Raw genomic sequence first — 27,751 nt, forward strand, 5'->3', positions numbered from 1 at the left:
CCGACCATCAACTTTCAAGGGTGGCAAGGGCGCAGAATATACTCTGGTTAGGGGACTTCATGTCCATCACCAAAAGTGGCTCACTAGCACCACGACAGACCAAGCTCACTAAGTCCTAAGGAACATAGCTGCTAGACTGGATCTGCAGCAGGTGGGAAGGAAACCAAAAAGAGGGAAAAACATACTTGACCTCATTCACACCAACCTGCCAGCCGCAGGTGCATCTGTCCATGACAGTATCTGTGGAAATGACCACCGTACACTCCTTGTAGAGGCTAAGTTCTGTCTTCACACTGAGGATACCCTCCATTGTATTGTGTGGCACTATTGAAAAGATCTTTCAACTCAGGACTGGGTGTCCATGAGGCGCTGTGGGACATCAGCAGCAGCAGAATAGTACTCAACCACAATCTGTAACCTCATGGCCCAGCATATCCCCCGCTCTACCGTTACCACACCAAGCCAGGGGATCAACCCCTGATTCATGAAACTGCAGGAGCCAGGAGCAACACCAGGAAAACCTAAAAATGAGGTATCAGCCTGGTGAAGCTACAATATAGGTCAACATGCCTGCTAAACAGCCTAAGTAGCAAGTGATAGACAGGGCTAAGCAATTCCACAACCAATGGATCAGATCTAAGCTCTGCAGGCCTGCCACATCCAGTCATGAATGGTGGTTCACAACTGAACAACTCACTGGAGGAGAAGGCTCCACAAATATCCTCACACTCAATGATGGGGGAGCCCAGCACATCAGTGCAAAAGATAAGGCTGAAGAATTTGCTACAATCATCAGCCAGAAACGCTGAGGGGGTGATCCATCTCAAATTCCTCCAGAGGATCCCAGCATCACAGATGGCAGTCTTCAGCCAATTTGATTCACTTCATGTGCTAGCAAGAAATGGCTGAAGGCACTGGATGCTGAAAATTTGCAAAGCCCCGAGCCAAGCTGTTCCAGTACAGCTACAATACTGGTATCTACCCAGCAATGTGAAAAATTGCCCAAGTATGTCTTGTACACAAAAAGAAGGACAAATCCAACCTGGCCCCATCAGTCTACTCCCCATCATCAGTAAAGTGATGAAAGGGGTCATCAACAGTGTTATCAAGCGGTACTTGCTTAGCAATAACCTGTTCAAAGACATTCAGTTTGGATTCTGCCAGGGTCACTCAGCTTCTGACCACATTGCAGCCTTGGTCCAAACATGGACAAAACAACTGAACTCCAGAGGTGAGGTGAGAGTGACTGCCCTTGACATCAAGACAGCATTTGACTGAGTGTGATATCAAGGAGCAGTAGCAAACTGTGTCAATGGGAATCAGGGTGAAAATTCTCAGCTGGTTGGGGTCATACCTAGCACAAAGGAAAATGGTTTTGTTGCTGGAGGTCAGTCATCTCAGCTCCAGTTCATCGCTGCAGGAGTTCCTCAGGACAGTGTCCTCGGTCCAGCCATCTTCAGCTGTTTCTTCAGTGACCTTCCTTCCATTATATGGTTAGAAGTGGGGATGTTCGCTGGTGATTGCGCAACGTTCAGCGCCGTTCATGTTTCCTCAGATACTGAAGCAGTCCATGTCCAAATGCAACAAGACCTGGGCAATATCCAGGCTTGGGTTGACAAGTGGCAAGTAACATTTGCGCCACACAAGTGTGTCAGGCAATGACAATCTCCAACAAGAGAGAATCCAATCATTGCCCCTTGATGTTCAATGACATTACCATCAGTGAATCCCCCACAATCAACATCCTGGGGGTTACCACTGACCAGAAACTGAACTAGCCATATGAATACTGTGGCTACAAGAGCAGGTGAGAGGCTAGGAATCATGTGACGAGTAACTCGCCTCCTCACTCTCCAAAGTCTGTCCACCATCTACAAGGCACAAGTCCGGAGTGTGATGGAATACTCCCCACTTGCCTGGATGAGTGCAGCTCCCACAACACTCAAGAAGTTTGACACCATCCAGGACAAAGCAGCCTGCTCTATTGGCACCACAAGTACAAACATTCACTCCCTCCGCCACCGACGCACAGTAGCAGCAGTGTGTACCATCTACAAGATGCACTGCAGGAATTCACCAAGGCTCCTTAGACAGCACCTTCCAAACTCATGACCATTGCCATCTAGAAGGACAAGGGCAACAGGTAGATGGGAACACCACCACCTTGAAGTTCCCCTCCAAGTCACTCACCATCCTGACTTGGAAATATATTGCCCATTCCTTCACTGTCGCTGGGTCAAATTTCTGAAACTCCCTTCCTAACAGCACTATGGGTGTACCTACATCACATGGACTGCAGTGGTTCCAGGAGGCAGTTCACCACCAACTTCTCAAGGACAGCTAGGAATGGGCAATAAATGCTGGCTCAGCCAGCGAAGCCCACAACCCGTGGATGAATAAAAACAAATGGAGATGGCCACCACTTCCATGCTAGAAATTTGGGTTCCAAATTCTGCGCAAAGCCTTGTGCCAACTTTCCAGACTCCTCCATGCTCCTTGACAGCTTTCTGCATTTCATTCTGCATGGCTAGCATGGGTGAGGTGATGCGATTAATGTTAGATATAAGCTGTGCTTCGTAGGTGGTTGTTGCTTGGTATGTGAAGCAGGTGAATGGAGAAGTGTGTGAGGCTAATGTTTCTTCTGTAAAGATATAGCATTTGCGGGTGCAATGGCTGACCTTGACCATTCAGGACAGGTCATTAAATTTCTTCCTGCATTGCATCTAGGTCCTCAGGGCTGGACTCCTCGCATATCAATGCTCCCACTGCCCTCTCAATATGTTACTGGAGAGTCTTCTGGCCCCCTGTGGGAACAGGACCCTCCTTTTCACCTGCTGCACCAATGCCTGCAGTGCTGCATCAGAGAAGTTGGAAGCATAGTCTTTGCCTGTTGCATTATGTTCATTCTTCTGCCTGCTCTGAGACTTCCATAAACAGTTCCAGTAGCTGCTGCAGTCAGATCATACCACCCCATTAAGAGATGCAGGCTAGCTTTCAGTAGTGCAGTTTAGCATTAAATGGTGCTAACCATGCAGGAGCTTGAGGCTCCTGTTGTGGCATGCAGCCACTCAGCACTGCATGTAGCACTGGGGTGCACACTACTATTACTTGGGATAGCAGGCAGGATGATATTTGCATGATCCTGCGTTGCAATGAATGGGTGTGAGTTAATCATGCATCATGATCCCTGTGCCGCATATCAGGGCTTATTTGATTTTATTCCCTGTTTAGTCCTTCTAATGAAGGAACTCACGCGTGCACACATATTATTCATCACAGTTATTTCATTTGTCCTTGTGGAAAATGAGTACTCAATTCCAACCAAATCCCCCTGATTGAGACAGCTCTGAAGAAAGGTCATACGGACACGAAACGTTAACTCTGTTTCTCTCTCCACAGATGCTGCTAGGCCTGCTGAGTTTTTCTAGCATTTTCTGTTTTTGTTTCAGGTTTCCAGCATCCGCAGTATTTTGCATTTACACCCTCACTGAGAGTTGGTCTACCCCCTATTATATGTATATATGTTTTATCTTGTCAAGTGAAGAACATTGTAGGACATTAGGTACAAAAAAAATGAGAAAGATTTAACAATAATCATTGATGATGCTTGCCTTACCTTTTACTTTTAAGGAGGCAGTTGTCTGTTCATCCCCAGAGTCACAGGTGTATTGTCCAGCATCTTCAAGTTTTATGTCATGAATAATGAGCTCAACGTTTGAACCTTTTTGCTTCATTTCATATTTGTCATTAGCATCAAGTAGCATGGATCCCTTTTTCCATTTTACAGGGGCATCAGGTTTCGTCAGCTCACACTGCAATGTAGCCACACTCCCTTCTTTATGCTCTTTATTCTGAAGCTTCTTCTTGAAAAGCACTGGAAGAACTAGAACAGTAAATTGAAGTATCTTCTTGAATAAGTGCCTCAAAAGAATTTCTTCACAGCTGTGTTTTACCAGTTAGCAAATGCATTAGCACTAGACAACAACTGTGTCAGTTGATTATCAGTTCATAGCACTCTCACTTGAGTCAGATGGTTGTGACTTCAAGTTCCACTTCAGGCATAGAAGACAAAATCTAGGCGAACACTTCTGTGCAGTATTGAGGAGCACAATATTGTCAGCAAATGCCATTTGTTTGTCGGTTAAACTAAGGCACCATAAGGGCAATACATGCATGGGAACACCACCACCGAGACGTTCCCCTCCAAACCACACACCTGATCAGGGACGTGTGTGTGTGTGTGTGTGTGTGTGTATTACTCTGTGTGTGTGTGTGTGTGTGTGTGTGTGTGTGTGTGTGTGTGTGTGTGTGTGTGTGTGTGTGTGTGTGTGTGTGTGTGTTTTAATGTGTTTTCTTCCCTAAACTGTAATCTTGCATAGGAGTCTCAGCACTTTGAGAACGGAGTAGTTTAATGAGTTGCATTAAAGAAAAGCACAATTAAACAAACCAATGTTTTAAATTATAAGGTCTGAGCTGAGATTTCTAGCCAAAAATCGCAACTCGAATATATGTTGATAAACATGTGGGATTTTTAATCTGGATGCAAATTCACACAAGTAAGAACGGGGTAGTTTTAATACTCGATAGGATAAATTGGAATTTTGAAATAACTGATCCTGAGTTGGAATGATCTTGGGTTAGAAACTTCTTACAAAGTTTAAAGTTTGGTTCTTGACAAAGTTCTGAAAAGAGGAAAGGGGATTTTTAAAATTGTTTGGAAACAATTGACATTAATTTAAAATGCTGTGAGTTCCTTGAAGAATTTAATTAAGCAAGTCTAAACTGGAGTTTGGCTTTTGATCGGTGAAGTTTTTTAGAAATTATGCGAAGTGGCAAATTTCAACTCCCAGACACGCTGCAGTGTTAACCCTTTTATGCTGACAGCTGCTTCCAATTTTAATTCAACATAACCTTCGGATTATTAAATCCACATGTATCTTTGGCATTATTTTCAAGTTTCTAAATTCACAGATATGATTGGATATATTAACCCATTTGGCTCTTGATCAGATCCACAATTGACTGTTTGTGTTTTTTTTTCAATGATGGTTTCCAGCTCTAGGTGAACCTAAGAGTTCTTAGAATTAAAGCAGAGCATAGAAGCTTTGCCCTTCAGAGACCTGGCCGCAACAATTCAGACGGTTTGTTCCCATTTGTTATCTTTTGATAGGAGATCTGCTGCAAACACACTGACTGATGAGTATCAGACTTTTCAAAACCACCATTTAAAGCCAACAAGCCTAGTTTCTGAAATTGGAATACATAAAATAACTCAACACAGGTAGCAATTTCAAGCATTCAAAGGAAAATTTACCTGACATTTAAGGGGATAAACAACATTCTAATTTTCAAAATAAAACGCTAATGGAAAAACACTCCAGGTAGTTTCTTGGTATAAAAAAAAGTTTGTTTTTGAGAAAAGAAATTGAACACTAACAAAATCTGCCAGCCCAACAACACTGCTATTGAATTTGGGACAATTTTAAAATGAAAAAGTCGGGCACAATCTAGTGGGTTACTTTGGAGAAAATAAAATGTTATTTAAAAGGAAAACCTAACAAGCAAGACATATTAATGCCTGGAATTAAACAGAAATATTTTGATTTCTTTTTCAAAGATATTATGAAAACATGTTATTTGACTGTTAAATCTTTCCAAGGCTCATGAATGAAATAAGATGGTAACAACTGTGTTTGTAAAACAGTATGAGGAAGTGATTGAGGGTAAGAGATAGAGTTAGGGGAAAGGACACAGCACCAAATGAGAATTGGAATGACAGTTTTCTCTTGGAGATATTTGTGTCTTTGCCTATGAACTTTTGAAGAGAATTGGATTTGATAATGTGGCAACCACCTGAGAATAGGGATTATATAGGTGAAGAAAAGCAAAGATTTTGAGACATGAGCCCCTTTGATGCTTTAAAAAGATTACCTGAAAGAATTATCAAATGGTCCATCCTTTTAAGGGGAGACAGTGGTAATGTCACTGGGCTAGTAATCCAGAGGCCCAGGCTAATGCTCTGACATGCTGGTGGAATTTGAATTCAGTTAATAAATCTGGAATATAAAGCTAGTCTTGGAAATGGTGAACAAGTTGTAAAAACCCATCTGGCTCACTAAGGAGAGCAAATCAGCCACCCTTACCTGGTTTGGTCTATGTGTGAGTCCAGATCCACAGCAATGTGGTTGATTCTTAACTGCCCTCTGAAATGACCTAGCAAGGGCAATTAGAGATGGGCAACAAATACTGACCTTGCCAACAACATCCCATGATAGAATAAAAAGTAAACCCAGATGATGAAGTTGATTGGCAAAATACACAGCACAATCCCTATAGGCCTGATAAACCTTCTACAAATACAAAACAAGGATTTTTGGAAGACGGCAGAGATTATCACCAAGCATGATAGGTGAAAGGGAGCTCTTCAATCGAAACTTATCGAAACAATCTAACAGATGAGGAAATTATGAAGTAACTAACATGCGAGTACATGGTGCAGCTACACTGAAGAATGGGTCCCAGGCTTGTTCAACTACCTGACATAAACTGCGACATAAAATGCTTAATATGGCCTGAAGAGTATGAAAATATTTTTAAATGACCAAGGCACTGACATTTACTCCATGGAAAAGCCGACTTTAAGAGAAACTTAAAACGGTAATGGTCAGATGAGTAATATTAAAATGAAAGGAATTTTGGGTTGCGACAATTGAAGGCTAAGGAGAAATAAGATTTAATAAGGATCATCCAAAAGATGGATACAGGTATAAGGAGAGCTGGAGAATCTTCTAAATCCATGCATAGTCTGTCATTTTAATTATATGCACTTATATGATTATTATCCAGAAGTTAACAACAATCCTGCAAAAGAATAAGGAACATCACTGAGTGAGGTGATATTTGCAGGTAGGGAGCACCCCTGCAATTGGATTCTGACCAAAGAACCTGTTTCACAGGCAACTCCAATGCATGGAAGTGGAAGTGAAATAGCAGCAAGAAACTACTAGCAGGGGAAGACAGAAAACTGAGTTTAAACCACCTAAGCTTCCTGAGCTCCTAGACAGAGTAATGGTAAAGGTAGTGTCTTCCAAACCAGGACTGGTACCCCGTTAGATAGGGCCTTACACAGTCCTGATGGCTAGTGACAGATGCGCATGTTTGGATACATCAGCCATGATCTTATTAAACGGCGGTGCAGGCTCAAAGGGCCGAATGGCCTACTTCTGCTCCTAATTTGTTATCTGCTAGGGGGAGGTAGGTGAAAACACTGATCTCAGGTTAAACTTTATGACTCACATTCTGTTTCAGACAATAGAAGGGCCAGCAGCAGATCTCTTAATTATTTTATTTCAGATCACCTTCCTGGTAACCGCAGTAGCATGGGAGGCGCCCACCATGCAGTTCAACACAAGCACCTCTGCATCTTAGGCAATATGTATGACTACCTAAAGGAGGCAAGGGAGAGTAGACAAAGAAACCCAATATGTGGATATCAGATAAGATCACCTCATGTTCACACACAACTCAAACAGTTGTAGTAGCCAACGGACCTGACTTGGATAAGCCAAAATCATTGCATAGTCACCCTGAAACAAACAAGCATGCCACTGCACTTGTGATCACCATCCGCAACACAATAGCAGGCCTGGGCAATCTTGAGGGATGATATTTCTTACTCAAGGCTTGAAAGACAAGGGCCAGGATTTTCCACGCCTGCCAGTGTTGGGTGTGCTCGGCGGCGTCAGTGGACAGGATGGCGAGAAGGTCAAAAAATGGTTTCACAACGTCGTGAAACCAGTTTGTTCCCCGCCATCGGACGTCGGGAACCTCATTGTAATACATCAGCATATCATGATAAGGCCAGCCCACTGGACTCATCCACCCCCGCGGATCTTCCGCCCAAACAGCAGGAAAACACGCCGACGTGTTTCACAACAGCATATATAAGGCATGCACTTGACGGGCTGCACTTCGCTCCAGACTTTAAGATTTGTTTGCCTACCTTGCTTCAGTCAGTACTTGTGGTCATCAGCGCCAGGCTTCACAGACAGCACCACATCACTTTTAGGGGGGCTGACGGGTAGGTCTCTACCTAACAGATCAGCCATATGTGGATGGCTTTTCAATGGCTACAGGGCAAGGTCTTGATTCGGGAAAGGAGAGGTGACCTCAAGCAAGGAGAGATGCTGCAGGACGAGAGCTGGACTGGGAAAGGTGGGTATCCCGGGGTATGTGTGGGGGCACTTGATCTGTGCAAGTGGCCTCAACGTAGTAAAATCTGAGGATGCAGTTTCCAGAGGAGATGAGGCCAGATGGACATGTGAGGATAATTGTGTGAAAATGGGTGGTGATGTCCCTTGAACTGGCAGTGAGTGAGATGCCAATGAATGTGTGATGGGCTTGAGTGTGTGAGTTTAAAGTGATGAGGCGGTTACCACACCTCATACCCTGGCTGCACAGATGAGATCATTCACCCTCTCCCTGCATTGGATGGCCAACCTCTTCTGTGCAACAATGGCACTGATCACCACTGCCATCATCTACCGAGCCGGACCTGCCCCTCCTGCAGCCAGAGTGGGGGTAGGGGACATCACAGAGGGCCTCCACGGCATCCAAAATGCGCTTGAGGGCTGCAGTCTTCTTGCCTTTAGGGGCCATGTCTTCTTTGTTGCAGACCTGGACTGTAAGCACTGAGCATGGCTATACTTTAAATGTAGTGCCTGCCGTGATGAAGTGGCGAGCTGACGGCATGGACAGTGAATTGGAGCCCGCCAAAAACGGCGTGCAACCTGGGAGTACATAATTAATGCAGCAAGTTTGGGACGTACAGCATGAAAACCTGCCATCGCGACCGGCCGGTAAAATGTCGTTTTACCTGCCCGCTACTGCAAATCTGGTATAATTCCGCCCAAGATTGTCAAGAACTGTGCATCAAGATTATTAATCGATTAGGATGTAAGATATTTTAATTAAACAACATGCAGTTACCAGAAGTCGACACAGTGTCCCACCACTGAACCGCCTCCTGAGGATGGCATGATTAGGACAGTGAACAGAAAACCTGTTGCACGATGTTACTCTGTCACATTAAAAGTAACATATAACTTGAATAGAATAATTCCAAAACTAAAGGATAATTGCGAGGGTCATCCAGAATCAACTGCAGCATTGATCAGTGATTACAAAATTCGTATAGCTCCTGCAGTAAGAAGCCTCGAGGGCAAATGGAAACTAAGCACATTTGGGGATGTAGGAAGGCTATTCAGTGGTGTTAATTCGATCTTGAATTCATGGCAACTCTCGAGTATTAATGATTGTGCCTCATGGGTGGTGCAAGAATGCACTAAAGGCCTGCAATTTGCTGCTCAAGGAATAGTAATATGCATTTACACTGTCAAGCCAGAAGGTACAAGGGTTACGACAGGGAATGTCCGTACGGCGAGAGGCCAAAATAAAGTCAACTGATTCCTAGTCCAAAGGATGAACCTGTGATATACTGGCCCAAGATCTAATTGATAATGTGGAAATAGAGATAGTTTAACTAAGTTATATTGGTATTTGTGGGAGTTAGGAATGAGTTTTAGCTTTAAAGTTTAAGTTTTATTTGTATTTCTGTATTTTTGTGTTAAGAAAAGTCAAATTGAGTTTTAGTTTCACTTTAAAAAGGTTCTTGCATTTCCAATGAGTGTTTACGATTTAAGAAGGTAAGCAAACACAAGGGTAGAAGAATTGGGCCTAGCAACAGGGGGCAGGGAGGCAGATCCCTCCCACAGATACACAGAAGAGAAACAGGTTTGTTTTGGAAGCTATTGGAATTCAGCCAGTATGGAAGACAGCTGCCAAACAGAAGCCACTTAGAAAGGGCATCTCCAAGCTACAGTTGGTTGAAAGTAGCTGCCAGGAGAAACTGGGGCAAAGGGGACAGAGAGCAAATCCCAAGCTAAAGAAAGACCCCAAAATCCAGGGGGGTGGGAGAAGAGAAAGTCCAAAAAAGACCTTCTAGCCAAAGGAAGGACAGGAACCTGGAAAAGGTGCAGTTAAGTGGAGTTAAGAGTGATGGGCAGAAAGGCTCCAAGCTTCAGATTTAAAGCGACAACAGTTTGCATGAGGCAAGAAGGTCCAAAGAGACAGGTGAAGGTCTGTAACCCTTTTTGTTTTGGGCATATAAAGCAGTGGTACTGTTGACGGCTGAGTTGGTGAGAGATAGTGCGGGGAAGACAGCTTGAATGCATGTGGTGACCCGGGGAGAGGAACAGCAGAAAGAGAGTTCGAAACCCTGGAGGTGAACCCTTATGGAAGGTGTCTGAGAGAAATTTTTGGGCTTGGGAGGAAATTCCAAGGCGAGGTCTTGGAGAGTAGAGATTGGAAACCCTCATGTGAAAGACGGAGTGCAGTGAGACTGGTTGGCTCATGGTGTTACAAGCGTCTGGGGGGAGTTTAGGAGAGATCCATAGCATCTGTTTGAGGTTATCTGTCATTTGGTTTCAGAGTGTGCTGTATCTGACCACAGGATGCCTATTGGTTCCACGGACTTTGTATTTACTGTAAACATTAAAGTACAAGATAGCTTTTGTAACTTCTGTATCTACCTGTAAAGGTATAGTTGTGGGTGAAGGAACATTGTAATATGGTTTATCTTTTCTTGCTGAACAAATGTTTAATTCTTTTATTAAAAGTTCATCAGCTGACTCCCGTGACTCTGTTCAGTAGCTACTCACCACGTTTCTAAACAAACAAATAAAAGATAGGATCAATCAAGCTGGGTTCCATTTTGGAATCAGGCTTGTCCAGAGGTAACCTCAGTTAGGATCATAACATAGCGAAGATATTAGACTTGGAACTGTACCCCAGCATGCACACAGGGAATCAGTAGTTTGAGTTTAGTTAATCTGGAGCAAAGAGTAAGAGAGCTACTGATAACAGCCGGCCAACAGCAGGAAAGACTGCTTAGATTTCTACTTGTAATGCCACAAGGTACTAAGAATGTACCTGGGGAGGGGTATAAAGTTAAATATCTAGGGGTGGCCACTGGGAGTTAGTGTATAGAATGGGATCAAATGGATGTATGGTAAAGGGGCTAATAACATGTTGCACATGACAAAACAGTTGAGTGTTGTACAATCACAACACCGTTTAGTGCGTACACTTAACACCTTAAGATCAATGAATGGCAACTCCTCTGTGACAGTCACAGTGCAGCCCTTGAAGAAGGCCTTTCAAGAGGTCCAAGCATCACCAACACAGTGGTGCTTCCTGACTGCTAAGAATAGTTACCCCAATGCAGAATTGGGCTGTAGAAACAATAATACATTCTGTCTTCAAGGGCAGAATTTTACATCCCGCAGGCAGGCATGCTTCCGACCCGATCAGGTGTAAAATCGCACAAGATGACATCGGCAAGCATCCTGGCATCATTACACACCACATGATATCTCACTTGGCAGGCACACACAGAACTCAGAAGCACACCCACTGACAATTAAGCCCATTAATAGTGCAATTGTCTGCGATTTTTCATGGCCCATGCAACCTTGGACAACTGATTTCCTTCCCTAAAGGACATTAGTGAACCAGATGGGTTTTTTCAACAATCAGCAATGGTTTCATGGTCGGCATCAGACTTTTAATTCCCAGGTTTTTATTGAATTCAAATTCCACCATCTACTGTGGTGCGATTCGAAACTAGGTCCCCAGAGTATTACCCTAGGTCTCTGGATTACGAGCCCAGTGACAATATCAGTATGCTGCCACCTCCCCTTCATTTGTTGTTACCAAAAGGTGATGATTTTGCATGCTGTCTAAATGATGATGTTGAACAGGGGATATATCTTTAGAGAAAGGATGTCAAGGCAATATTTATAGTGTTTTATCTGACTAATCATGTTCTAAGCCTAGGTGGGCATCACTAGGATGACCAACAAAGCTATAAGAGAACTGCAAATTGACCATGGATGTAAATAGCATCAAAGACCTGATGCCCTGAGAAGTCCAGTAGGATCTTTGGACACACCTGTCGGTTGAGAGTCCAGTTAGATGAGTTGTGTCTGCCTGGGTCAGATGTAATCTGACCACGGGCCAACAGGAGGGATTGATGTGGGGAATAAAGTGTTAATATGATTAATAAGTTAAAAAATGAGTTATAATCATGAAAGCTGATTCTCTCGCTGTAGTTTTCCGCCACAACCCTTGGCCAACACACAGGAGCAGGAGTAGGTCATTCGGCCCTTCACTGGGTCACTGAGCATAGGGATGACATGTAAACAATCCTTGGTGTGAATCACTAAAAGTTAGGATGCAGGTACAGCAAGCAATTAGGAAGGCAAAAGGGGATGTACAGAAGTAGGAAAGTTTTAATACAACTGTACAGGGCATTGGTGAGACAAAGGAGATAGAGAGAGGTGAAGTCATGGAGAAATTTGAACACGGAATAGGAACTTGAAAATCATGTTTCCACCAGATCAGGAGCTACTGCAGGTCATTGAGCATAGGGATGATGTATGAACAAGTCTTGGTGTGAGCCCAGGTGGAAGGGGCAATTCGTCTGATGAGTTAGCAGTGGCTAGCAATGTCTGCAGCTTTATTGTGAATCTAAGAGCATTCTTACTCTTCCTGTCTCCTTACATAATAAAAGCCTTTAAATTACTTCATGGGCGGCAGCCTCCAGTGGTACCTTTTAAGGGTTGCTAATTTGGTTGCCATGCACTTGAGAAAACGAATCAAATCATGTATAGTGTATGCTGTGGTCAGTTTTAGACAACTTTTGCAAAGGGGCCTTAAACAGGCACTAAAGCCAACTTGCAGGCATATGGCACAATTCCTGCGTGGAATATGCGTATGTATGCACAAGGAAGACTGGAAGAGCAATAGTGACAGGGGATCCAATAGTTAAGGGAACAGACAGATGTTTCTGTGGCCACATATGTATGTCATGTAGGGCCCTCAACACCAGTTTTTCACCTAAAAAACAGCCATTACAGTTGAGCTTTTAGGTCATTATGTTACACCACATCTAGTTCATTTTCCATAAAATATTTCAATACAGTGCTAATCTAAACTTGTATGTAAAGATGGAGAAAAGAAAAATGAATTCAGTCCTAACAGGCAATGGATACTAATAAGCAGAATAAAAGTAGCATAACAGAGATACTGACAGTTTATTTTATAAATATGCTCCAGGTATCTGGGAAATTTTGGAAATTGGAGTGTGGAGGTAAGCAAGCCTTAAAAGATTTTCAATCAGTTAAATGGAACACAAGTTCATAAACCTGCTTCTTAAATGCAACGGTAGGGAGACAAAAAGTGAAGAGATGTATTTGTGTAGTCTGAATAAATTGATACTTTCATTGTAAAAGATGTTTTTCCATACCTGTCACTTTGAGGGAAGCTGTAGTTTGTTGATCTCCTGAATCACATGTATATTCCCCCGTATCCTCTAGTTTCAGATTGCAGATTAACAGTTCAGCAACAGGACCCTCTTGCTTTACTTTATACTTGTCACTGGGATGAAGCACTACAGTTCCCTTTCTCCACTGTAAGGGAGCATCAGGCTTCGTAAGCTCACAGTGTAGAGTGGCAGTACTACCTTCTTCAGCTTCCTCGTTCTGAAGCACTTGTTTGAAAAGTACTGGAAGAGCTGGCAGGGCAAGATTATAGTGCATTAACAATAAAAGCAAAACAATGTATTAAGCTATCGTATAATTATTGTACTTCTTTCTTATATATTTGGTTTTCAAGTTTTAATGTTAATGTTTATTCAAGTTTAAAACTGAAACTACTGAGCATGAGAAATAAAGCATATTTTGTTTAGTCTACCCTAAATCTACTGGAAGCTACATATATTAATACACAGGACCCTATTCTTTGCAGACAGAAAGAACACGTACACACATTGCGCCTAGTTCAGCTAAACAAAATAAGTGACAGCCATTCACTGGTTAATTCCCCAGGGCAATGTCTTGACCAATCAGAGTAAAGCTGCCTGGTTTAAATTCCAAACAAGGTTTGGCAGTTAACTGTCAGTCACCATCAACTGGTGCATTCTCCATGGCAACGCCTCTACCAATCAGAGTTCACTTGCCAACCAATCAGCACTGTCTTCTCATACAGTATAAATATATTGTTTCCCCTGGCATTGGTATTTTCTTGCGAATTGCCTGATGAGTGCACGAAAAGCTTTGACAAATAACGCCTCTTTTTTCAGCAATAGATATGTAGGATATAGGCATGAAGAGGATAATAAAGAATAATAAATGTTTCATCAGACATCTTCACATGCATTAGGAGCATATGAAAGTAGTACAATTTTAAAGATGGAGGCTCTTCGAAACGCCAAATACTAGGACCATTTTCTGTTAAAACTACTCTTGGGTGCGCAGGGTATTCGTGATATTAGCAACAGTAAATGTACGCAATTGTTACACATATCAGCCTTGTAAACATTAATTGGAGTCTGAGAGACGTCCAGAAAACAATCCTAAAATGATTGGAATAACCTTCAATCTTCCCCAGGTCTCTTCCCTGTAACATTTGATATACACAAGCTCGCCTGGTTGTGCATTACATGGTGAAATTGCTTTGGGTCCTTGCAACATAGGAAACAGTCAAGATTACCTAAACTACTTTGAATGATTGACAATGAACCAGAAAATATGTGAGCTGCAACTCTACCAGAATCAGATCCACACATGCCCTCAACAGATACCTTACTACAGTGCGTGGGATCAGTTGGATGGTACCTAACGTGCTTGGGCAAGTGAGAAACTAATGGCACATCTTTGATTTCTACCTATGCATGTGTTCCAGAAACCATACCTCTCCTCTGTCCCCATCTGTAAACACTCAAGTGTATAGGGTGATAAGGCCACTTCTCCCAAAAGACCAAAGCTAGCTCAAGTTTATTCCCTTTAAACAACTCTTTGGTATATAAAAAATAGTGACATTTTTCAGAAGTCAGTCCATTTCTTTAACCAGGACCTGTGAGTGGGAGTTATTGGCAATCATTTATAGGTCAGTATGTCTCATTTCACTCAACTTCAGCCTTCAGTAATATGATGGGTCCAGACTAAAGTGGCAATATCCAGAATAAGGGGTCTCTTCCTCTGGTTCATAGTTCAGCTGTCGGGCTGCATCTGACATCTACAGTCTTCTAAGAAACCACATAACTGTAGAATCAGCAGGTGCCTGTCAGGGTCAGGTCTCTGGGTCTCTCATGATTCCTTAATGATCTAAGCTCAAATGGTTCACTTAACATTGCTGCAACAAGAATACCATAAACTAAATTAACAAAACTAGATACTAAACAGATGCTCAAGATTATGAAGAATATCACGTAAAATGGGACTAACTTTTAAAAAGGGCCCAAACCTTTCCTACTTTGTTTCAAGGCTAATGGAATCCAATTAATTAATCTATAACCAACAGATTCTTACCTGAAAAACTGCAAATATAAAGTCTTTATATTTGGATACAGTAGTTACCTAGCCTAACTGTGAGGCTACATCACTACTCTAGGGCAATAAGATGTCTCTGGACATTGCCATAATGTTTGAGAACCACGAGTTGCTGAATGCAAAAAGGGATTAGCAATATAAAAATGCATTTCCAACTTCGCCACATACAATATGTTGGGGAAACTTTGTTTAACATCCATTTGATTTTTTCTTCAGTGAATTTGCTTATTTAAATAATGAGTGCTGATAATGATTACATGTTAGCTTCACTCAGTGGTAACAGGCTTTGAATCAGAAGGTTGTGTGTTCAAGCTCTCATTTTAAGGAGATTTGTAACTAGAAAAAGATAAGGACCGAAACACAGAGATAAAAACAAAAAAACTGCGGATGCTGGAAATCCAAAACAAAAACAGAATTACCTAGAAAAACTCAGCAGGTCTGGCAGCATCGGCGGAGAAGAAAAGAGTTGACGTTTCGAGTCCTCATGACCCTTCGACAGAACTGAGTGAATCCAAGAAAGGGGTGAAATATAAGCTGGTTTAAGGTGTGTGGGTGTGGGGGGGTGGTTTGGGTGGGGGGAGAGAAGTGGAGTGACCTCTACCTCGCGGAGGCTGAGCGTCAACTCGCAGACACTTCCTCCTACCTCCCCCTGGACCATGACCCCACCACTGAACATCAAGCCATTGTTTCCAGGACTGTCACTGACCTCATCTCCTCTGGGGATCTTCCTCCCACAGCTTCCAACCTGATATTCGCCCAACCTCGGACGGCCCACTTCTACCTCCTACCCAAAATCCACAAACAGAACTGTCCCGGTAGACCGATCGTCTCAGCTTGCTCCTGCCCCACAGAACTCATTTCTCGTTATCTTGACTCCCTTCTCTCTCCCCTTGTCCAGTCCCTTCCCACCTACATCCGTGATTCCTCTGACACCTTACGTCACATCAACAATTTCCAGTTCCCTTGCCCCAACCGCTTCCTCTTCACCATGAACGTCCAATCCCTCTACACCTCCATCCCCCACCAGGATGGTCTGAGGGCCCTTAGCTTCTTCCTCGAACAGAGGCCCGAACAATCCCCATCCACCACTACTCTCCTCCGTCTGGCTGAACTTGTTCTCACACTGAACAATTTCTCCTTCAACTCCTCTCACTTCCTCCAAATAAAAGGTGTGGCTATGGGTACCCGCATGGGCCCCAGCTATGCCTGTCTCTTTATGGGGTATGTGGAACATTCCTTGTTCCAGTCCTACTCTGGCCCCCTTCCACAACTCTTTCTCCGGTACATCGATGATTACTTCGGTGCTGCTTCATGCTCTCGTCGGGACTTGGAAAAATTTATTAATTTTGCTTCCAATCTCCACCCCTCCATCATTTTCACGTGGTCCATCTCTGACACTTCCCTTCCCTTCCTTGACCTCTCTGTCTCAATCTCTGGTGATAGACTGTCCACCAATATCCTTTGCAAACCTACCGACTCCCACAGCTACCTCGACTACAGCTCCTCACACCCCGCTTCCTCTAAGGACTCCATCCCATTCTCTCAGTTCCTTCACCTCCGTTGCATCTGTTCCGATGATGCTACCTTCAAAAACAGTTCCTCTGACATGTCCTCCTTCTTCCTTAACCGAGGTTTTCCACCCACAGTCACTGACAGGGCCCTCAACCGTGTCCGGCCCATCTCCCGCACATCCGCCCTCACGCCTTCTTCTCCCTCCTAGAAACACGATAGGGTCCCCCTTGTCCTCACTTATCACCCCACCAGCCTCCGCATTCAAAGGATCATCCTCTGCCATTTCCACCAACTCCAGCATGATGCCACTACCAAACACATCTTCTCTTCACCTCCCCTATCGGCATTCCGTAGGGATCGTTCCCTCTGGGACACCCTGGTCCGCTCCTCCATCACCCCCTACTCCTCAACCCCCTCCTATGGCACCACCCCATGCCCACACAAAAGATGTAACACCTGCCCCTTCACTTCCTCTCTCCTCACCGTCCAAGGGCCCAAACACTCCTTTCAAGTGAAGCAGCATTTCACTTGCATTTCCCCCAACTTAGTCTACTGCATTCGTTGCTCCCAATGTGGTCTCCTCTACATTGGAGAGACCAAACGTAAACTGGGCGACCTGCGGTCTGTCCGCAAGAATGACCCAAACCTCCCTGTCGCTTGCCATTTTAACACTCCACCCTGCTCTCTTGCCCACATGTCTGTCCTTGGCTTGCTGCATTTTTCCAGTGAAGCCCAACGCAAACTGGAGGAACAACACCTCATCTTCCGACTAGGCACTTTACAGCCTTCTGGACTGAATATTGAATTCAACAACTTTAGGTCTTGAGCTCTCTCCTCCATCCTCACCCCCTTTCTGTTTCTTCCCCATTCCTTTTGTTTTTTCCAATAAATTGTATAGATTTTTCTTTTCCCACCTATTTCCATTATTTTTAAATATTTTTAAATCTTTTATGCTCCCCCCACCCCCACTGGAGCCAAAACTTTAGTGCCCTACCATCCATTCTTAATTAGCATATTCGTTTAGATAATATCACCAACTTTAACACCTATGTGTTCTTTTGTTCTGTTGTCTGTGACATCTTTTGATGATCTGCTTCTATCACTGCTTGTTAGTCCCTACAACCACACCAACCCCCTCCACTTCTCTCCCCCCCAACACACCTTAAACCAGCTTATATTTCACCCCTTTCTTGGATTCACTCAGTTCTGTCGAAGGGTCATGAGGACTGGAAACGTCAACTCTTTTCTTCTCCGCCGATGCTGCCAGACCTGCTGAGTTTTTCCAGGTAATTCTGTTTTTGTTAAGGACAGAAACACCTTTGACAATAATAATAGGAGAAAAGAATTGGGGAATTATAACAAAAGAATGAACCCCAGAAACGCTCAGGGTGTGATCAATTGGTGTTTTAGATGCAATTCAAAATACCATTATGCAATGAACTGTCCTAAACGATATAATGTGTTTGAAATTAAGCATGAGACAGAAGACTCAGAAGGAGATTGACAAAAGAGAGGGCATTGTATTAGCAACAAGAAGTTTCAGCTACTAATGAATATCTTGGTTGCAGAGTCCTTCAACTGTGTGGTGCTAGATAATGGATGCACATCCACAGACTGTGGAATAGCCTGGTTAAAATGCTACCTGGGCTCCTTAAATGACAAGGATCAGAATAAGGTTAAAAATTTGAGTTCCACCAGTTTTAGTTTGGAGATGATAGTACCCTAAAATCTTTAAAAAGGGTTGTGATTCCCTGTAAGATAGCAGGAGTCAATCACTTCATCAGCATGGATGTGGTGTCTAGTGAAATACCATTACTGTTGAGCAGGCCATTGACTGAAAAAAGTGCAAATGAAGCTGGACATGGAAAATAACAAGGCCACTGTATTTGGGAAAAACCTGTGTTTTTACAATATAAGCAATCTGGAACCTATTCCTTTAATGAAGAGTAACTTTTCCATGAAGAAGATTAAATATGTGGTATTAGTGTCAGGGGACAGGAATTTAGACAGAAAGCTACTTGTGTTAAAATTGTATTGGCAGTTTGCCTACCCTCCTTTGTAAAAATTAAGGGATGGAGAGTACACTAGACTGGGGAGATAAGCGATAGATGTGATATCTGTGAGAAGTACAGAAGGACACCATCACGGCTGATAGTGAGTCTACCCTTAGCAAGGAATTTCAACAAAGTTGTGGTGATGGATTTAAAAAGAACAGTTTCATTTTGCATTTCATAGATTTAGCAAAAAAGTTTGGCCAGTGGACAATAATATACAGTAAAGAAAATAATTATGGGTCTGGTAATGCAAAAGTGGCTGGGGACCAGATTGGGACCACCAGCAAAATTCCTCACTGATAATGGAGGGAATTTGCTAACGATGAGTTTCAGGATATGTGCGAAAACATGAAATATAATAGTTACGAATACAGCAGCGGAAATTCCTTTTGGTAATGGAGGGTGTGAAAGGAATCGTGCAATGATAGATTTTTTTTTCATTCACGGGATGTGGGCTTCGCTGGCTGGTCCAGCATTTATTGGCCATCTCTAGTTGGCCTTGAGAAGATGGTGGTGAACTGCCTTCTTGAACCGCTGCAGTCCATGTGGTGTAGGTACACCCACAGCGCTGTTAGGAAGGGAGTTCCAGGATTTTGACCCAGTGACAGTGAAGGAACAGCGATATATTTCCAAGTCAGGATGATGAGTGACATGGAGGGGAACTTCAAGGTGGTGGTGTTCCCATCAATCTGCTGCCCTTGTCCTTCTAGGTGGTAGGGTTGTGGGTTTGGAAGGTGCTGTCGAAGGAGCCATGATGAATTCCTGCAGTGCACCTTGTTGATGGTACACACTGCCGCTACTGTGCATTGGTGATAGAGGGAGTGAATGTTTGTGGATGTGGTGCCAATCAAGCACACTGCTTTGTCCTGGATGCTGTCCAGCTTCTTCAGTGTTGTAGCAGCTGCTGTCCAGGCAAGTGGAGAGTATTCCATCACACTCCTGACTTGTGCCTTGTAGATGGTGGACAGGCTTTGGAAAGTCATAAGGTGAGTAACTCGTCGAACAATTCCTAGTCTGACCTGCTCTTGTAGCCACAATATCTATAAGGCTAGTCCAGTTCAGTTTCTGGTCAATGGTAACCCCCAGGATGTTCATAGTGGGGGATTCAGTGATGGTAATACCATTGAACATCAAAAGGCGATGGTTGGATTCTCTCTTGTTGGAGATTGTCATTGCCCGACACTTGTGTGGCACGAATGTTACTGTCAGCCTGGATATTGCCCAGGTTTTGTTGCATTTGGACTTGGACTGCTTCAGTATCTGAGGAGCCACAAATGGTGCTGAACATTGTGCAATCATCAGCGAACATCCCCACTTCTGACCTTATGATGGAAGGAAGGTCACTGATGAAGCAGCTGAAGATGGTTGGGCCTAGGACGCTACCCTGAGGAACTCCTGCAGTGATGTCCTGGAGCTGAGATGACTGACCTCCAACAACCACAACCATCTTCCTTTGTGCTAGGTATGACTCCAACCAGCAGAGAGTTTCCCCCTGATCCACTGACTCCAGTTTTGCTAGGGCTCCTCGATGCCATACTCGGTCAAATGCTGCCTTGATGTCAAGGGCAGTCGCTCTCACCTCACCTCGGGAGTTCAGCTCTTTTTGTCCATGTTTGAACCAAGGCTGTAATGAGGTCAGGGGCTGGGTGGCCCTGGCAGAACCCAAACTGGGCATCAGTGAGCAGATTATCGCTAAGCAAGTGCCGCTTGATAGCACTGTTGATGACCCCTTCCATTACTTTACTGATGATGGTGAGTAGACTGATGGGGCGGTAATTGGCTGGGTTGGATTTGTCCTGCTTTTTGTGCACGGGATCTGGGCCATTTTCCACATAGCCGGGTAGATGCCAGTGTTGTAGCTGTACTGGAACAGCTTGGCTAGGGGCGCGGCAAGTTCTGGAGCACAGGTCTTCAGGGCCCATAGCCTTTGCAGTATGCAGTGCCTTCAGCCGCTTCTTGATATCACTTGGTGTGAATTGAATTGGCTGAAGACTGGCATCTGTGATGTTGGGGACCTCCGGCGAAGGTCAAGATGGATCATCTACTTGGCACTTCTGGCTGAAGGGTGCTTCATGAATGGCTGCTTCAGTGTTATCTTTTGCACTGCTGTGCTGGGCTACTCCATCATTGAAGATGGAGATAATTGTGGAGCCATCTTCTCCAGTGAGTTGTTTAATTGTCCACCACCATTCACGTTTGGATGTGGCAGGACTGCAGAACTTAGATCTGACCCGTTGGTTGTGGGATTGCTTAGCTCTTTCTATCACTTGCTGCTTGTACTGTTTGGCACACAAGTAGTTCTGTTTTATAGCTTCACCAGGTTGACACCTCACTTTTAGGTATGCCTGGTGCTGCTCCTGGCATGCCCTCCTGGACTCTTCATTGAACCAGGGTTGATCCCCAGGCTTGATGGTAATGTTAAAGTGGGGGATATGTCAGGCCACAAGGTTAAAAACTGTGTTCGAGTACAATTTTGCTGCTGCTGATGGCCCAGAGCGCCTCATGGATGCCTAGTCTTGAGTTGCTAGATCTGTTCAAAATCTATCCCATTTAGCATGGCGGTCGTGCCCCACAACACGATGGAGGGTTTCCACAATGTGAAGTTGGGACGTCGTCTCTACAATGACTATGCGGTGGTCACCCCTACCAATGCTATAATGGACAGATGCATCTGCGGCAGGTAGTTTGGTGAGGATGAGGTCAAGTATGTTTTTCTCTCTTGTTAGTTCCCTCAGCTATGTCATTTATGGCTCTGTCAGTAGTGGTGCTACCGAGCCACTCTTGATGGACATTGAAGTCCCCTACCCAGATAACTTTCTGTGCCCTTGCCACCCTCAGTGCTTCCTCCAAGTGATGTTCAACATGGAGTACTGATTCATCAGCTGATAAGGGCGGTATGTGGTAATCAGGAGGTTTCCTTGCCCATGTGTGACCTGATGCCATGAGACTTCATAGGGTCTGGGGTCGATGTTGAGGACTCTCAGGGCAACTCCCTCCCGACTGCATACCACTGTGTCGCCACCTCAGCTGGGTCTGTCCTGCCGTTGGGACAGGATAAGCCAGGGATGGCGATGGTGGAGTCTGGTGCATTATCTGTAAGGTATGATTCCATGAGGATGACTGTCAGGCTGTTGCTTGACTAGTCCGAGACAGCTCTCCCAATTTTGGCACTAGCCACCAGATTTTAGTAAGGAGTACTTTGCAGGGTCGACAGGGCTGAGTTTGCCGTTGTCGTTTCCGGTGCCTAGGTCGATGCCGGGCAGTCCCATCAGGTTTCATTCCTTTTTTGGCTTTGTAGCAGTTTGTTGCTGTGGGTCTGGAGTCACATTTCCTTCCCTAAAGGACATTAGTGAACCAGATGGGTTTTTACAAAAATCAACAATGGTTTTAACAGACTTTTAATTCTAGATTTTTATTGAATTCAAATTCCACCACCTGCCATGGTGGGATTCAAACCCAGGTCCCAGAGTCTCTGGATTACTAGTCCAGCGACAATACCACTACACCATCACCTCAAGTTACATACTTGCCAGAAGGGGCCTGTCAATGGCGGATGCAAAGATTGTAGGTAGAACAGGGAAGGCCATTGGAAAATATAAAAACTGGTTAAATGTATGAGATAAAGGACAGGAGGTTAGACCTATGGATTGGGAACATGAAGCACAAAAATGGAAGGCATGGAAACACAGTGGGAGTTCAGGGAGTGAACATCTCCCTAGGAAGAGATCGCAAAAGAACATGGGAGAGAAAGATCAAACAGTAATAGTCTGGAGTGTGATTGAGGGCGTAACTTAACAAGGTCAAGAAATATGGCACAGTCTTGTAATGTTACAAGGAGTAGAAGCCAATGTGTTTGAGAAGTCTTAGTAGCTTCAAACATGAAATTAATAAACAATGCCAAATAGCAAGAACTACATAGTTGGAAAGAATTTGGAGTATACACGGGTGCCAGATAGGGCACAACCAGCTCTGTCTCATAGATATACATGGAAAAGGAGCTTCCTGATGGGACTTATAAAGCCAGGTTTGTAGGCACGAGGATTCGAAGACAAACTGGATGACCTGGATATAAGAGTAGATTCACCTATGGCAGGAAAAGTTATTTTGAAGATCTTTTTGGCTGTTAGCTACAAATGCTTGTGAATGTAAGTCCATTGATCATGAAGCTGCCTTTTTGCAGGGACATCAACTTCAAAGGGTAGTTTTTCTCCAGCCACCAAAGAGGCGCCATACGCAGAAGGGACACTCTGGAAGCTAAATAAATGCGTATACAACTTAAATGATGCTTCCAGGGTTTAGTATTTCTTAAGTGAGGTCAGTTTTGCTAAAGTTGGGCTGTCTTCAGTTGGAAGCAGGCCCAGCAATGTTTTATTGACACCATGGAGGGAAACTTGCATCTTTATGATGCATGTAGATTTTTTTTTTGCACGGTGATAGTAGCAAATTTGAAATGGTTGTCATTAATGGGCTCGGAACAGAGTTTAAAATTGGAAGTCAGGCTTCTGGTGCATTTAAATACATTGGATTGGAAATCAGGCATAGCAGATAACATCAGCAATCCTACTGAGAGAACATCATCCCATTGCAATTAGTCGTGGTAGGGCCTCCCCGAAAGATAGTGCTTCCTGGAACAGGAAAAAGAGGAACTCAGAAGTCTAATTGGGCAACTCAATTGGCTAGGCAACAAACCAGGTTGGACGTCAGTTTTGAAGTTCTGGAATTGAGCACTAAATTCAATGATCACAAGGCCGAAGATATCATTCAAGCAAACATTCGAGGCTGCTTCTTACTTTGTCCCTCATTATGTTAATTTAGTTTAATTGGTTGCTCAAAGGAGCATAAGGGAAAACGGGTAAGGCAAGTTTTGTTTTGTGGAGAGTTTTATAACCAGCAATAAAATTCTATCTGAAGGAGTCTGTCTTGGTTTCAGTCTTCATTTCCAAACAACTTTTGGAGCTTAACCGCTAGGATATGGAATGTACTGCTCGAATGTGATGGAGACAATTCAAAAGGGTACTGGGTAATTATCTAAAGAGAAAAACAATGTAGGATCATGTGGGAAAAGTTAGTGGAGACGATTAACAGAGTTGTACTTGCAGAGGGCTGGCACAGACATGACAGGCTGAATGGCCTCCTATACTGTAACAATTCTAATGGGTTATGATTCTATATTTGAGAAATGCTCAGCAACTTAATTTGAGAGCCATCAAACATGGCAATAGGTTCCCAGACACCCCCGCCTGCCCAAGGAAGAAGTTGCTTGAGCTCAGTGGAACCTTCCCTCAGCAAAGTTGATGGGTTTTGTGCTATGGTTCTATCATTGATGATTTTAAAAATTGCTGTTATTGATCTGAAGTACAGAATGCTGTGTGCGCCTAATTTTATGCAATAGGCTCTTTATCATAATTGAGCATAGTTTCAGATTAGGGGTAGATTTTTAACTTGGTGCCCAGCTGTAAAACCATTCTTGCGAATCAGCCACTAGCTAGGGAAACTGCTCCACTTTCATTTCTATTGTTTTCAATGGAAATGGAAAATTAAGCAGTTTCTATTATGGACAACCCATCTGCAATGTCAATTTTCCACCCGGACAGTAAGTTAAACATTTACTCTTATTTTGAAGGAGTGCACTTGCCAGGGAAACATAAAATTGCATGCAAGTAAAAGTAGAAATAGCTAAAGATATGGCGGGGGGGGGGGCGTGGGTAAATCCCAACAACCTTAAGAAAATACATTGGGGGTGAAATTGAGCTCTGTGACGCCTTTTTTTTTGGCACTACAATTTCTCTCAGGGTTCCAAAATGGCATCCATGGCATATACACACATCTGGTGCAAAGTGCGCCAGAAACCATTCTGGTAAAGGGATTACTGTGCACACTAAGGGCTGAACTTTGTCAGCCCACCTAGAGTCTTGGCAGTGGGACCAGAAGCAGTGCCATCACTGCTAGTGAGGAATCCAGCTAGCCGACTCAACTGCCATCTTTGAAAGGCTGACAAGCACATCCTCGAAAGTAAACTGCTGCTGGAGTCCCCTATGTGACTATTCCACTGCTGCTGATGGAAGCCCTCTCTGTGACTGTTCATCTGTTGATGCTGAAGCCCCCTGTGCCCCATCGCCAGGGCCATATAGCTAAGGTACAGATCGGGAGGCAAATGGCGCCATGTCTATGGAGAAATACCGGGCAATGCCTACCTGCAGGTTCTCTTTCAGGCTCTAAGAAGTGGGAGGTCCTCTTTCCAAGGGACAGCAAGAGTGTCTCCCACCTAACACGGCGGAGATAGCTGAGGAGATCAGCCACGAGGTCATCTGCCAAAACTGCGTCCAGTGCCGCAAAAGTGTCATTGCCCTCCTTCAATCCACCAAGTTGAGTCCTCCAGATTGATCTCTTTGGGAAAAGCATGTGAATATGCAGGAGGGAATGTCAACATATTCTAGGCGCACAGTGCATTGCAAAAGCCTGAGGCTTGGCAGGTCCTGATTAAATCTATGGCTGCCTCCTAAAGGACAGACAGCTTTCTGTCTAAGCAAATTCCTCCACATCCCTTGTCAGCAGGAGAAAGCATTGGAGAGCCACTATCAGGTCCAAAGGCATGCCACTGGCATAAGGAAGCTGATAGTCTTTGCATGTAGCCCACCTTTTCACAGGGCCCACAATACTCTTGAAAGGGCAAAAACTAGAGGTGGGAATCCCAAATTCAAAATGCTGACAGCAGCAGAGGAGGATGGATGGCTGTGGATGTTCAGTCGTTCAGTATATGCAAGACAGAGTGATAGATTTTTGGCACTAATACAATTTAGGGAGAGAGGGATAAGAGGAAAGTAGTCATAATAAAGGTTCAACCATGATCTTTTTGAATGTTGAAGCAGGCTCAAGGGGCCATATGGCCTACTCCTGTTCCTATTATGTTCTTGTGCCAATTACCATTATCTCTAGGTGGCATAATAACCCACATCTTTCACAGAATAGCAATCATTCTTGGATCGCTTATCTGCTCAAACTTTTCCATGCCTCGTGCTGCTCTGCATATCTTGCTGTGTCTTCCAAGCCTGGCTTCCCCAGAAATGCGGAGTGCAGCATACCTCAGAGCTCCATCACAGCACTTTAGTTTTGGGAGATGAAAGACATATCATATAAGCTAGTGCTGTAAAAAGGGGTAAGTTTAAATGTCCAATGTGAATGGATGAATTTTTGTGAATCACTGATGTGGTAGGCGGGTAGAGAGTAGTCAGGGTAGAAGGGGGTAGTCAGGTCGGTGGCTAGTCAAGTGGTGGGGGGATAGTCATTTCTGGTCGGGGGGGTTAGTCAGGTGGTTGGGGGTGAATAGTCGAGGGGTCAGTAAGTGACTGGGGGGATCAATTCTGTAGTTACCCAGGAGTTAGACCAGGATTTTTCTGTCTAACGTTTCCTGGGTAACTATATTCAGGGAAGTGCCACTGAACTGTTCAAGTCTCTGACTTTAGCTCCAAGTCGGAGGTTCCCGAGAAGCAAGGAAATTGCCCATCGGAAGCTCAAACTTCCCGGGCAATTCCCATAGAGGTCAACATGTTGGGACTTCCATGGAGTCCTGACATGCATCTTAGGTTGTACCTCCAGTCTTTTGACAATCCGGAGACCAGAAGATCTGGGCCATTATCAACAAAACTTTGTAAAACTCTGTAGACTTCAGCATAAGCCAGCTCACCAAGAGTTATTCCTCCAATCTCCAATGGTCCCTGCATTTCCATCCTGTGGACAACATTAATGACAATGACCAAAGACAGGGCAAAAATAACTAATAGAAGCCCAAGATCTAAGCAATTATCCTTCCATAGCAGGCAATGTCACATAATGGTGTGGGGTGCTGGTTACAGTTCAGCAGGTTTGAAGAAGTGTTTGTAATCATAAATTGGTTGATTGTAAGTCTTTATTGACTCTTAGAACTAATTACAAATATATAGTAAAGGATACAAACTCGGAGCTGTCTCCATGCATGCTAGTACAAACGACCCTGTCCAACACAAGACCACCACACTGGTTGTGGGTCATGTGCTCTCTGACATCACTGTGTGGGCGGTACTGTATTCAGTCCGACATTTTACTCTATATTTGCCGGACATTATTATGCAAAGGTTATGGCCAGAAAAGCATCCCCCCTCGGCTAATTATTGCAACGTATCTGCATTCAGCCATTGTGGACATCAGTTTCGGAAGCCACAGGATCCAGTTTGGCCTATTCACTCCCTCCCATCATCGGCAGGCTAACACAACTCTCACTACTAGCTACGAGAAGCTGATTCACCACTCTTTGGCAAAGTGCAATCCTCCCTACAAATAACGGGCAGAATTTGCAGGACTCGTAGCGGGCGGGGGCACACAATTCGGAGTGTTATCAAACATCAGTTTCCTATCAGCAGGAAATTAGTTAGGAATTTTGTTTTCCCAACTTTCATGGTGGGTTGAGTTTCCCGCTGATTCATGTCAGGAATCACATTTGCACCCTTTGCATCTCAGGAATGCTCAGTAAAAATGCAATGAAAATAATCACATTCTCTCTCCAAATTTAAATGCCCTGCCAGCGGATAATTAGAATGGTCTGTTTCATTAACGTATAAAAGTGGCATGCACCTGCAACCTTCACTTCACTCATGACTTCAAGGTACATTGACGCCTCCTTCACCTACCTTTCAAAGTCCTTCTGCGAGATCTCGGTGTTTCGAGGAAGGTGTGGCAGGGCAGTTGCATAGGAGACAATAC

The 27,751-nt window shown here is 44.0% G+C and overlaps 1 protein-coding gene across 6 annotated transcripts in view; it reads right to left on the reverse strand.

The window, feature by feature from the left end:
* Nucleotides 1-27,751, reverse strand: part of obscnb (obscurin, cytoskeletal calmodulin and titin-interacting RhoGEF b) — a 625,157-nt gene that overhangs the window by 314,656 nt on the left and 282,750 nt on the right. For all 6 annotated transcript variants that reach the window (XM_041184481.1, XM_041184479.1, XM_041184482.1 and 3 more), the window contains 2 exons: nucleotides 13,367-13,633; nucleotides 3,617-3,883 (listed from right to left, as the gene is read on the reverse strand). In XM_041184481.1, the coding sequence (XP_041040415.1) occupies nucleotides 3,617-3,883; nucleotides 13,367-13,633 (534 nt within the window). The remainder of the gene's footprint in view (nucleotides 1-3,616; nucleotides 3,884-13,366; nucleotides 13,634-27,751) is intronic.

This window comes from Carcharodon carcharias, chromosome 3 (assembly GCF_017639515.1).
Source record: "Carcharodon carcharias isolate sCarCar2 chromosome 3, sCarCar2.pri, whole genome shotgun sequence".
In the NCBI taxonomy this organism is placed as follows: domain Eukaryota; kingdom Metazoa; phylum Chordata; class Chondrichthyes; order Lamniformes; family Lamnidae; genus Carcharodon; species Carcharodon carcharias.